Here is a 13,225-nt window from a genome sequence, read left to right as displayed (position 1 = left end):
TAGGTGGTAATTGAAGATCCAACTCTTCACTTACATCATTGTGATGGCCATGGTAGATATACAAATCTTCCACATTAAATATTGGACTAAAATGCAAGTCTGAAGGGAATTCTAACAAATAAGCTTTCTCATCCAACCACTTTAGTACTCGGAATGGACCCGCCTTCTTAGCTTGAAGCTTTTGATATGTGCTCGAATGAAATTTTTCTAGTCGTAGACAAACCATCACTAGATCACCTTCTTGAAACTGAATATATCTTCAATGTGCATTTGTTGCCTCTTTATAGTTCTCATTACTGATTTTGATTTTTTTGTCGTACATTTTCATGTATATCTCGTATATGACGTGCAAATGCATCACCATCTTGGTTGGTGTGGACAGAAGTAGGCAATGGTATAAGATCAACAGGTTGCTTAGGTTTCAGCCCATATGCCACTTCAAAAAGTGAGTACCTAGTAGTATGATTAGTAGAGTTGTTGAAAGCAAATTCAGCTTGTGGTAAGACATTGTCTCAATTTCTTAACTAATCTCTCACAATGCATCTCAAAAGATTACTAAGGTTGTGATTAACAACTTTTGTTTGTCCATTAGTTTGAGGATGAAAAGAACTTGAAAATTTTAATTCACTACCTAGCTTGGCCCACAAAGTTTTCCAAAAATAACTTATAAACTTGACATCACGATCAGAAACAATGGATTGTGGTAATCCATCCAATCGAACTACTTCTTTAAAGAACAAGGCAACAACATAAGAAGCATCCCAAGCCTTCTTACATGGGATAAAATGTGTCATTTTGGAAAATCTGTCAACCACAACAAATATAGAATCAAAGTCCCGTTGTGTCCTTGGTAATCCAAGTACAAAATCCATGCTTAAGTCTTCCCAATGTTTGGATGGAATTGGTAATGGGTGTATATAACCCTGTATTTTGCTTTGAACATTTTCCTACTTGATATGCTCAACATTGTTTGATAACCTTCCAAACATCCTTCTTTAAACTAGGCCAAAAGAAGCGATCTTCCACCAAAGCAATGGTCTTATCTCGTCCAAAATGTCCACCCATTCCGCCTCCATGAAGTTCTCATATGACATGATCACGTAAGGAAGTCCTTGGTAAGTAGAAACGATTTTTATAAAACAAATACCCTTCTAAAATCTAGAAATCAATATGTGTTGTTTTTTAACCACTCAAAAGAGAGGAATAAACATCTCTAAAATCAGCATCATTGTCATAGCAATGCTTTAATTCTTCAAATCCAATTGTAGTGGCTGACATGTTTACTAAGAGAAGGGCATTCCTACTAAGGGCATCAATTACTTTATTTTCAATTCCTGCACAATGTTTTAAATTAAAGGTAAACAACTGAAAAAAAAAAAAAAAAAAAAAAAAAAAAACCTACTCCATTTTGCATGTCGAGAGTTAAGCTTCTTTTGAGAATTAGGATATCACAAGGCTTCATGATCCAAATATAAAACAAATTCCTTGTAATTGAGATAATATTGACAATGCTTAATTGCTTGCACTACCGCATAGAATTCAAGATCATATGTGGAGTATTTTTTTTCTTTGCCCCATTGAGCTTCTCACTAAAGAAAGCCACAAGATGTCCTTCTTGGCTAAGAACTGCTCCAATTCCCACATAGGAAGCATCACAAGCCACCTCAAATACTTTCTCAACGTCTAGTAGACGTAGGATAGGAGGGTTCACCATCTTGGATTTGATTTCTTCAAATGCCTTGTTGGTCGCTTTGGTCCAAATAAATAAACCAAGTTTCATGCATTCAATAATTGGGGTCATAATAGAGCTGAAATTTCAAATAAATCATCGATAGAATGTAGTCATTCCATGGAAGCTTCGCACCTCATGGATATTTGTTGGTATTGGCCAATCAACAATAGCTTTAATCTTCTTCAGATCTGTTTCAACATCCTTAGAAGACACAACAAAGCCAAGAAATACAACACTAGGGCTCATGAAAGTACATTTTTTCAAATTAATGTAAAAAATTTCAGTCCTAAGAGTGCGTTTTACTTGCTTCAAATGTTCTTCATGATCTTCACAAGATCGACTATAGATAAGAATATCATCAAAATAGACAACAACCAACCGTCCAATAAAAGGTTTCAATACCTGCATCATAACCCGCATGAAGGTACTTGGAACATTGGTTAGTCCAAACGACATGACTAACCACTCATACAATCCATCCTTAGTTTTGAAAGATGTCTTTCATTCATCCTCTGGTCTAATACATATTTGATGATATCCACTTCTTAGATTAATCTTTGAGAAGATTATTGATCCAACCATCATATCTAGCATGTCATCAAGTCTTGGAATTGGAAATCAATACTTGATTGTGATTTTGTTGATTGCACGACTATTCACACACATCCGCCATGATCCATCCTTATTTGGTGTTAGTAGGGCAGGAACTCCACAAGGACTTAGGCTTTCACAAATAAAGCTTTTAGTAAGTAATTCATCAACTTGCCTTTTCAATTCAGCATGCTCTGTTGGATTCATTCGGTAAGCTGGTAAATTTGGTAATGATGCAGCGAGAATCAAATCAATGGCATGTTGTACGTCACGTAGAGGAGAGAGTTGATTAGGTAACTCTACAGGCCACAAGTCTAAAAAGTCATCAAGGATTTTACGTACATTTGTTGGATATTCCTAATCTTGTTCTTTAAATTCTTCCACTTTCCAAGCCATTAAAGCAAAAATAACTTTAGTTTCTTTGCTCTCATTTTCAAATACATAGTAAGTACCGTTTTTTGTTGTGTCTCTTCCTCTGACTTCTTAATTGGAGAGACTTCTTTCATTGGACGAAGGATCTTCTTATGTCTGTTGTGTATGAGAGCATATGTATTTTCATAGTCGTCATGTTGAACTCTTCTATCAAAGAGCCAAGGTCTTCCAAGTAAAATATGATTTACTTTAATGGGTAAGACCTCACACCATACAGACTCTTCAAAGTCCTTACCACAAAGGAATGTTACTATGCAGCGAAAACTTATCAAGATAGAGGTGTCATTAACCCATGCTACTCTGAATGGATTTGGATGTCTATCTGTTTTAAGGTTTAGCTTCTCAACAAGTTCTTGCGAAGCTATGTTCAAATTGCTACCTCCATCAATGATCATGGTGCATAATCTCCCTTGACAAGAAATACGTGTCTGGAAAATGCTAGTACGTCGCCAATCTTCTTCTCCTTTTACCTCGAGTGAACTAATAAAGGTCATACTACAAGACTATGTCCTTCCGTCATACCATCATAGTAGTCACATTTTTCCCTAACTTCATCTTCATTGTAGGTCTCTTCTTCCTTTGGGTAACTTTCCAATTCAAATTCTGGTTCTTCAACACAAAAGTGTAAACCTTTGGTTGGGCACACAACAACATAATGACCATGCCCACCACACTTAAAGCATAAAAGAGTCACGTCTACTTTTCTATCTCCAATACTCATTGAAGTTTTACCTTTATTACCATTCTTATGAACCACATTCAAAGTCTATTGAGTATTGTCTCCACCATTCACATGATTAGAAGTTCTCAAGCTTGATGTGCTTAAAGGTTTGCTTGTTGTCCTGTTAGAGAAAGTGCTCCCAATTTGTGAACTTGGACGCCTAGAAACTCGAAATTTGAGGCATTCTTCTATTTTGAGGGCTAGTTGATAAACATCATCAATGGTATAAGTGTGTGCAACTATCATCTCAAGTTGAATCTCCATTCGAAGTCCAGCTTTGTTGCGGGCCGCAAGTTGAGCATCACTTTCCCGCACTTGATTTCGAATACTCAATTCATGGAATTCTTCTGTATATTCTTCAACGGACTTGGTACCTTGTTTAAGGGAAAATAATTTTGTATACATAAGTTGTTCATAATCAATTGGGAGAAAGTGCTCATTCATCTTCAACTTCATCTCATCCCATGTGTCAATAGGTGGTTGGCCAGTTCTATGAACTTGATTCTCAATATTATGCCACCATAGACGTGCTGCTCTTTTCAACTTTGCCTTCACAAAAAGAACTTTTTTATTTTAGGCATTGCATACCAATCAAAGTAATCTTCCATTGACATAATCCAATCAAGAAAAGCTAATGGATTTAGTTTTCCATAAAATTCAACAACTTCAAGACGTACCTTTTTTGTCACATCATCATCTAGCTCAAAAATTTTAGCCTTTCTTTGACTCCTCATCATAAAATTGTCTTGTTCTTCGCGTGATCAATTTGGCGATTGTCTAAATTGATGACTTGCAATCTCCTCTTCAATTGGTTGTTTTTCTTGACTTTTTTCTAATAACTTTATAGTTTCATCAAGTTTGTTATTTAGTTGTATTATAGCATCTTGATGGGATTGTTGTGTGACTGAAATTTCCTCCAAGCGTATTGTAGCGGCATCTTGATTGCTAGAAGTTTTTTTGGAACTCATGCTTGCATAAGTTGCTCTGCTCCTTAATTGCATATGCCTTCAAGCCAAAAACTTTGGCTCTAATATCAAAATTGATGTAGGACAACCCTAGGATGGTTGCCTACACTCAAGGGTAGGTGGATTAGGGTTTTATTTTTTAGGGTGCAATAAGAGGAACAAAAAATAAATTTTATGGTAGAGAAAATTATAAGATAAGAAATAGAGAGAAATAAGAAACAATGAAGAAAAGATGGAAAACCTTAGAGTCTCACTAAGGACTTTTAGGAGTCTTACCTAGAAGAAAATCAATGAAGTCTCACCATTGAATGTTGCAACCTTGCAATGAAAGAAAATATAATATTATTCATATTAATTCATCTCTTTGACTTACATTGATTAATAGCTTCTCCAAGAAATCCAAAGTCTACTAGGACTCTAATAACTTATTATGATTCTAATTCTAATTATAATATCCAAAGTCTACTAGAACTCTAATAACCTATCATGACTCAAATTATAATTATATTATAACTCAACTAGCTAATCCTAATTAGATTACAACAAATACCAATCTTAATTCAATTTTAATTAATATTAATTCCACTTAAAGTTTACTTAGGTCTTCCTTCCTTTTCTTCCTTGAATAAACTTTAAAAGGCTTCCCCATCAATATCTCATGTACAAGCTTGAGCCTGGGGAGAGGAGAGAGCTCTTTCTCAAGTTATCTACAGGGCAAACAGTTCAAGGAAAACTCCTGGTAAAATGGGTGTGGTAGAGAATGTTAAAGAGGCTGTAACTTTGTTGCTTCGGAATGAAGAGTTCTCCCCATCAACAGCTGCCCCAAGTACAAAATAATCATCAAACATTCCCATCTCTACCAAATTGGCATCACAAATTCCCATTACCACCAATTCAGCATCTCAGGTTCCCCCTCTCTACCGAGCCTGCATAAAAAATTTATCTGTACCGATTCAGCATCACACATTCTATCATGTGCCAGGGGATTATTGACATATTAGACTGTAATTACTATTAAACTGCAGTCCTGGTTCTGCTCTAAGTTCTGTATTTATGGCTTATCTGCCACAGCTGTGACATAATCTTTTTGTATTTTATTAAATTCTAACAGTTCCTTCTGCATTGCTGTTGACATTGACGAAGACAATCATGGAAGGATACTCCAGAGTCCAGACCAACTGAGGGAGAAACATGAAACAAGCGTGTCACACGTCCAAACCGTGTCACACACCTCTCTCTCGATTCATTTTTTGAAAAAAATCGTCCCTTCATGTGGACATCCCTTTCATGTCCATATTTATTAAACTTGTTTGAAGATATTGTACGTACGAAAATCATAAACATTCATGTGAGAACATACAGTAGGCAAAAAGTTGTCCAGGGCGTGTTTAACCTTGGAATTTTTTATTGGATGCAAATGAATAAAGCAAAGGAAGAAAAAGTGACCAACTTTTTAATTTAGTCTTGGCCTCCAATACCAACATAAATAGAGAATATGGCATTGATTGCGAAATGATATTTTCTGCCAACTTGAGAGAGAGAGAGAGAGAGAAAGAGAGAGAGAGAGATTATATCAGAGCCTCTGGGCAATGATTTGCCATGTGAAATCAACTTTTCTGATCGAAAATTTATGTGGCAATGTAAACTAGATTTAGCCATCTTAATTGATGGCAAGTGGTCCAATAATGTAATCTTGAAAACTTGGTCCTACTCCTCCCATGTGAAGATTCAAAACAAAGAAAATTCCCAAGAAATGGAAAACTCCAGAAACAGATTTAGCCATCTTAATTGATGGCAAGTGGTCCAATAATGTAATCTTGAAAACTTGGTCCTACTCCTACCATGTGAAGATTCAAAGCAAAGAAAATTCCCAAGAAAAGTAGCCTCCCAAGAAATGGAAAACTGCAGAAACAGTGGCCCTTCCATTACCCAAAATCCAAACATGATTTTCCGCCAACTACAGTTCTGTTTCAAACGATAGTGGGAACCCACCCATTTCTGATGGTATCACATCATCTATTAGGTGAAGAACCTTGAGAAAAACATGGACTATTCTACATCATGCCTTGGAGTTTATCTAAAGCGTTAGGTGAATTTTGTACCCCTGAAGAGTTGAATATTCTTTCATTTGAGTTAGCAATTCAAACGTTGCATGCCTTGAAATATCAGGCGTTTCAGAGGAAGGACTAATCATAGCGGACAATTGGTTTGAAACTGAGGCACAATGACAGTAAAGACTGGTGGAATTCTAGAATCAGATTCAAAATTCAAAAAACCATCACTTTCATTTAATTTTGGAAGGAAATTTCCGTAATTGGAACAGTTTTTTGGGAGTAGTGAATTTGATGGCTGCTGACCTGTTCCTTTTCCAAACCTAGTGGTTGTGTCTGCTGGTGTTCATATGCTAGTTTCTGGTATTAACTAATACTTTCCCAAACTATAATGAATGATATGCAAAAGGAGAAACTTTATTCTTATTGAAAGATCTGTTCATTTGGAGAGATGATTTGATGTTGAAAAAAAATTGATAAGAATAATACTCATCTCAAAGTATTTATCAAATTAATTTTTTTATCCACGTAAGCATCCACATAATTTTTTTTTTAAGTGTAAAAAACCATTGTTGGTGATTGGATTTAAAAGTTTCAGAAATATCCTTAAAATCATTTACATATCGTGGTTTTACAATTTTCTTAAAACCATAATTAGTAATTGTGATTTCAAAATTATTTTTAATCCATGTCCGTTTTAATAGTATTGTGATTTTAATATTATTTTTAATATATTCTTTATCATAATCACAATATAAAAAAATATTTTTTGTCATGATAATCATAAAACCACAGTTAATAACTGTGATTTTAAAAATATCATAAAAATCATAGTTACAGACGGTGATTTTACAATTTTCTTTAAAACTACCGTTAGAGGGAAACTCATGTAACCATAACTAAAAAAAATATGAAATTTTAGAACTTTATTTTTTTTTATTATTATTATAGATTATGGATGTACCAAAATTTCTTAACAATGTACCAAATTTCCTTCAAGTTCATTTCTTACCATTTTTTTTCAACAAATGGATTATTTTGGACTCGTTTGGGACCTTTGATTACTCTTCGATGAACATGAGAGTCAAATTTGGAGCATGTATCTTCTTGGAAAGGTGGAAGGCATCATTGTCCTTTTCATGGCCCACGTTTGAGATTGGGTCCCAATGAAAAGGGAAAGAGAGATTCCTAAATTTCAACATAGAGGTCCTAGACACCTAGTTCAAAAAGCTCTGCAGAGAAGAACCAGTCATGTGAATTGATCCTGTAAAGCCCATCTGTCTTTGCAAAAAAGAAATCTTTTGCAACCTCTTTCAATGGCTACAATAGTTACATCGCTTCACTTTTTGATCATTCTCTTCACATCTGTCAAACTCTTGGCCTTGGCAGAAGAAGCAGCCCAGTTCATCCACAATGGCTTCCAAGGAGCGAGTCTGCATCTTGGTGGAATCGCGAAGATCCACCCAAACGGTCTATTGCAGCTGACCAACACTTCAAAGCAACAAATTGGCCGCGCTTTCTTCCCAGTTCCTCTGAAGTTCAACACATCTTCTGGTGATTCCAAGTCTCTCTCATTTTCTACCATTTTTGCATTTGCAATAGTTCCTGAATGGCAGGCTATTGGTGGCCATGGTATTGTCTTCACCATTGCGCCATCCATGGACTTCCCTGGAGCTGTGGCAAGCCAATATTTGGGACTCTTCAATGTTACAAACAACGGTAATTCTTCCAATCATGTGTTTGCAGTTGAGCTAGATACAATTTTAAGCCCAGACTTGAAAGACACAGATGGAAATCATGTGGGAGTTGATGTGAATAGCCTTGACTCTGAAGTATCAGCTCCAGTGACCTATTTTTCCAACAAAGAAGGGAAGAATAAGAGCTTAGAGCTCATAAGCGGGAAAGCTATGCAGGTTTGGATAGATTATGATGATGTGCAGAAGCTAATCAATGTGACAGTAGCTCCCCTCAAAAGCCCAAAACCAAGCATGCCTCTATTGTCAACACCCATTAATCTTTCTTCTATTTTCTTGGAGTCTATGTACGTTGGTTTCTCTTCAGCCACTGGTGCAATGGCAAGTGATCACTATATTCTTGGGTGGAGCTTCAACAGAAGTGGGAAAGCACAAAGCCTTGAAATTTCAGAGCTTCCTTCCCTACCCCCAAGGAAGAAAGGAAGGAAGGCACTAGTTGTAATTGTTTCGCTGTCACTGACAACATTAGTAATTGTTCTGGTTGTGCTCATGGGAGCCGGTTACATTATAAGAAAATTGAAATTTGAAGAACTACGGGAAGAGTGGGAAGGGGAATATGGTCCTCAAAGATTCTCCTATAAGGATCTCTACAAAGCAACCAAAGGTTTCAAAGACAAAGAGCTTCTTGGAGCAGGGGGTTTTGGGAAGGTTTATAGAGGAAGACTTCCTTCTTCAAACTTAGAAATTGCAGTCAAGAAAGTGTCTCATGATTCAAAGCAAGGGATGAGGGAATTTGTGGCTGAAATTGCAAGCATGGGAAGGCTTAGGCATAGGAACTTAGTCCAGCTCCTTGGATATTGTCGGCGAAGAGGGGAACTGCTCTTGGTCTATGATCATATGCCTAATGGCAGCCTTGACAAGTTCCTATTTAGCGATGAAAATCCGATCCTTACTTGGCCTCAACGGTACCATATCCTCAGAGGAGTAGCATCTAGTCTTTTATATCTGCATGAAGAGTGGGAACAAGTTGTTCTCCATAGAGATGTGAAGGCTAGCAATGTTCTCCTAGACGCCAATCTGAATGGCCGGCTAGGAGACTTTGGGCTTGCTAAATTATATGATCATGATACCCACCCTCAAACTACTCATGTAGTTGGGACCGTGGGATATCTGGCACCAGAGCTTACTAGAACAGGGAAGGCAACTAGTAGCACTGATGTGTTTGCTTTTGGGGCTTTCATGCTTGAAACGGCTTGTGGCAGGAGGCCTGTGGAGCTACAAGGATATCCTGAAGGGGGGGTTCTGGTTGATTGGGTTCTTGAATGCTGGAAAAGAGGAGCTATTCTTCTGACTAGTGATCCTAGATTGGAAGGTAATTACGTTGCAGAGGAAATGGAATTGGTTTTGAAACTAGGCCTGCTTTGTTCAAGCCCTATACCTGCAGTTCGGCCTAGCATGAGGCAAGTGATGCAGTACTTGAATGGAGATGCTCCTTTGCCAGAGATACCACGTAACTTTTCCAGTATGGGAACATTTGGAGCAAATGGTGAAGAATCAGCTGAGGTTATCACGTCATTCCCTTCATCATCTGGGACGACTACTGTCCGTTCATTCTCTAGCTCTGATTCAATCCTCAACCAAGGTCGATGAATAATGAAGCAGCAGTATTTCATGCTGCGCACAGACCCGATCACGAGTCAGACCAATCAGGCACATGGCAGGGTTATGCTTGGAGATGGGAATGAAAAATAGAAGTTATTTATTGTATAAAATACGATACATCAGTTTCTGAAACTGATAAAACGATACTCTAATGATATATTTTGTATTCTAATTAGACTCCCATGTAAAGGTTACAATTAGTGCATACATGGATCTGGTTTTGAGACTAGACTTGCTTTGTTCAGACTTCAACCCAGCAGCAAAACATGGTGAGGCAGGTGATGCAATTTCTGGATGGGAATAATGTTTTGCTAGTGAAAACCATGATGATTCAGATTATATTAGCATCCATTCCTTTCTAGTTGAATTCACCAAAAAAAAAAATGTTTTCAATCACAAGAAACACAATTGAAGAAAAAGATTTCGGAGTGTCAATCTATTAGTGACTTCCAAATTGAGAGCAACTTGTTATCTTTATGCACCTTGGAGAGGTACAGAAAGATCGAAAGCTGCAGTTGCTTCATTAAGTGGTTTTTCCAGGATGGAGGATGTGGTATATATTTCTTTATGCTCCAGACCAAGTTCATCAACTAGTGTCTGGCATATAGTAAAGCAAGGGGTTTTGATCTATCTGATCTCTATTTTTAGTTTGGGGAGTGTGGTTGAGGATGAGTTTAGGATGCATATAATGTATGGTTATAGTTTGTGTACTGCAGATATCAGTTCAAGGGCCCAACTAATCAACTGACAATGAAAGAAATGCTGCAGCCAAATCAGTAGTTTGAAAGAAAAACAAAGCACCCATTGGAATTTAAACAGAGGGAATATCATAACACAAAATTACATGATATTAATCCATGAAAATAGAGGTGGCAATATGACCAATTCCTCATTCCCCAGAAAGGGTTTATCCTTCCTGAGATGGTCCAATATAAAGGGAAGAATAAAAGAGGCAGGCTTCAGTACTGGCAGCTCCCATTATCACTCCTAGCAGTTGGATCAAAGTTTGCTGCAGATGGATCAGTGCAACCTTCAGGAACAGGAACACCAACTTGTTGGGCTGCCTTGCCTGCATCCAAAAAAAGGGACAATAGCTTGAACATGTTCTTATATATTTCTTCCATTTATAACAAATTCAGAGAGCAGATTAAAACTTCTTACTAAAGCCTCTAGAATCAGGGTTGCTGACCATAAAAGGCTCCTCTCTCGATGGAATCCACGTTCGCATCTCCAAGAGCTGCCTCGCTTAAGTACTTGTCAGCCAATTGAACTCTCTTCACATTCTCCTGTTCCATCACAAGCATGTTACCATACTCGAGGAGCTTCTCAACTGTCATCTTGGGCTGCTCAAAAGTTGGGGGACCCTCCTTTGAGTTAACAAGCTTCTTGCCAATGAAGTCAACTCCAACACCTGATATCCACTTCCTTACTTCATCGTCATAAACCCGAGCTCTGAGGGCACCAAAGAAGTCTGCAGAATACAAAGAAAAAAGGCAAGTCTCATGTTGATGGCATGTTTTTGGATCAAGACAGTTCTATCTGCTACCAATGCAATAATTCAGGAAAGCCGAGTTTGTCGACATGCTTACCAATGGATTGCCCTGGGAAGGTGTCAACAATCTTGACAATATCATCATCAGGAACGTTGTCGCTCCTGAAGATTCCCTTGCAAACACCAATCCGGTCCTCCCTATTAGGAGCCCAGTAGAATTTCTCCATACGACCATCACGAATGAGAGGGGCATACAGAGTTGAGAAGTCATTGCCAGTGACAATGATGGGGACGCGGGGATTTTCCTCTTTGTTGTACATACCAGGGAGCTGGACATTTGTCGGGTTATCGGCAATGTTCATGAGGGTTGCATTCACCATCTGGTTGTTGACAGTGTATTGGGTAGTTCCACCAAGCCTACCTGCTCCTGCATCAAGATCATTGATGAAGAGGCAGCACATTTTTCCCTTCCTGATGATGTCAGCTGCCTCACGGTACCTCTGCCTTATCAGTTTTGCAGGTTCTCCTGCATTCCCACTTTCAAGTTCTCCAGCACTCATCATGATGGGGCTGAAAATTTGGAATTTCATCACCATGAAATCAATGTACAAAGCAAGAAATCTTCACAAACATTATGAAATAGACAAGCAAGTTGAAGTGAGAACTAACTTGATTCCCATCTTAGAGAAGACAAGCTCACACTGGAAAGATTTCCCCTGACCTTTGCCTCCCCAAATACCCAGAATGAGGGGAACCTGCAACAAATTCAAGATTTTCATCCAGGTTTCTTGTGATTGGAGCAAAACTCAGTTCATAAACTTCTAGCTAGAACTCCAAGAACTTCAAAGCTCAATCATTTACCTTGATGTTAGGCAGGGTCATGAAGTTTTTGGTGATGTGAACCACAAGCTTGTCCATGAATGCTGGAGCAATGTAGAATCCATCCATGTTGTTATCCAAGTTGTATCTGAAACAAATCACATTATCTAAAATGAAAAATCATGTAACCCATCATCATCAAAGAGGTGTTCCTTTTGTTCTGTATTTCTTACTGGCGAAGTCCGGTGCTGAGGTATTCATATGAACTCATCACAGCATAGTGGGTTCCAGATTGCATGGGAGCTTGGAAAAGAGAATCCACCATTCCCTTTCCTCTGGTGATATCCTGCTGGTCATCAGACACATCGTAGGCAAGCCCTTTCCATCTGTCCTTTTCAGTTTGCTCATTCTCGTCGATTTCTGCAACCACCTTAAAGCTTCCAGATGCAATCTTTGGGTGGGTGAATCTTGAGCTCACCTTCTTCAAACTGCTCCCGAAGAAGGCGGAGCTTGGGACTGAACCTCCAGTACCAGAGCTGTTCAAGCTCAGCTGCATCAAAGCAAACCCCTTTAGGCCTAACAACCCACACAATTAAACTTAGTTACACATACCATTTCTCTCAAATCACATTCGGACGGATCACCCACAATTTGAAATCCTTTAATTTCAGACCAAAACACAAAGCCCAGGAAAGAACTTCTATAATAACATGGTTTTCTCTCCTTCGAAATCACATTCAAACACACCCAGTAATCAAAACTAACCAGCTTTTAGTAAAACACTAAGACTTCAAGCATGACCCATTAGACCACAAAAGAAGAAAAACCCATGAAGGATATTTCAGTAAAATATGAAGGAAAAAAAGAGTTGTTTCTCTTCTTTTCCACTTCACAAACTAGTTACAGGACCCAACAGCAGAGAGGGAAAACACAGTACCGGTGTTCTGTTAACAGCTCCAATGGTTGAGACTGTTGTAGCCATGGCGATTAATCACCAAGGAGGCTGCAATCGAATCAGAGGAAATTCAAGTCCAACTCTCTGAGGGAAGTGATGAATGGGGGAGAC

The 13,225-nt window shown here is 38.1% G+C and overlaps 2 protein-coding genes across 4 annotated transcripts; one reads left to right on the top strand and one right to left on the bottom strand.

The window, feature by feature from the left end:
• The first annotated feature begins 7,754 nt into the window (after positions 1-7,754).
• On the top strand, positions 7,755-10,055 carry LOC117916104 (L-type lectin-domain containing receptor kinase IV.1-like). Of its 2 annotated transcripts, XM_034831954.1 has the most exons (2): positions 7,755-8,046; positions 8,239-10,055. In XM_034831954.1, exons 1-2 carry the CDS (start codon positions 7,809-7,811, stop codon positions 9,834-9,836), a joined length of 1,836 nt encoding a protein of 611 aa, XP_034687845.1. In that variant the 5' UTR covers positions 7,755-7,808; the 3' UTR covers positions 9,837-10,055. The 2 variants fall into 2 exon arrangements, with proteins under 2 accessions (XP_034687845.1, XP_034687843.1); XM_034831952.1 differs by having other exon boundaries at positions 7,755-10,055.
• Positions 10,056-10,625: 570 nt separating this feature from the next.
• Positions 10,626-13,221, bottom strand: LOC117916106 (ribulose bisphosphate carboxylase/oxygenase activase, chloroplastic). Of its 2 annotated transcripts, none has more exons than XM_034831956.1 (7): positions 13,097-13,221; positions 12,393-12,709; positions 12,202-12,307; positions 12,010-12,095; positions 11,438-11,910; positions 11,038-11,319; positions 10,626-10,917 (listed from the first exon to the last, which is right to left on the bottom strand). In XM_034831956.1, exons 1-7 carry the CDS (start codon positions 13,139-13,141, stop codon positions 10,808-10,810), a joined length of 1,419 nt encoding a protein of 472 aa, XP_034687847.1. In that variant the 5' UTR covers positions 13,142-13,221; the 3' UTR covers positions 10,626-10,807. The 2 variants fall into 2 exon arrangements, with proteins under 2 accessions (XP_034687847.1, XP_034687848.1); XM_034831957.1 differs by having other exon boundaries at positions 10,823-10,917; positions 11,010-11,319.
• Positions 13,222-13,225: the final 4 nt, after the last annotated feature.

This window comes from Vitis riparia, chromosome 6 (genome assembly GCF_004353265.1).
Source record: "Vitis riparia cultivar Riparia Gloire de Montpellier isolate 1030 chromosome 6, EGFV_Vit.rip_1.0, whole genome shotgun sequence".
Classification (NCBI taxonomy): domain Eukaryota; kingdom Viridiplantae; phylum Streptophyta; class Magnoliopsida; order Vitales; family Vitaceae; genus Vitis; species Vitis riparia.
The sequence above is the reverse complement of the archived record's forward strand: the minus strand, read 5'-3'. Positions and strand labels throughout refer to the sequence as shown.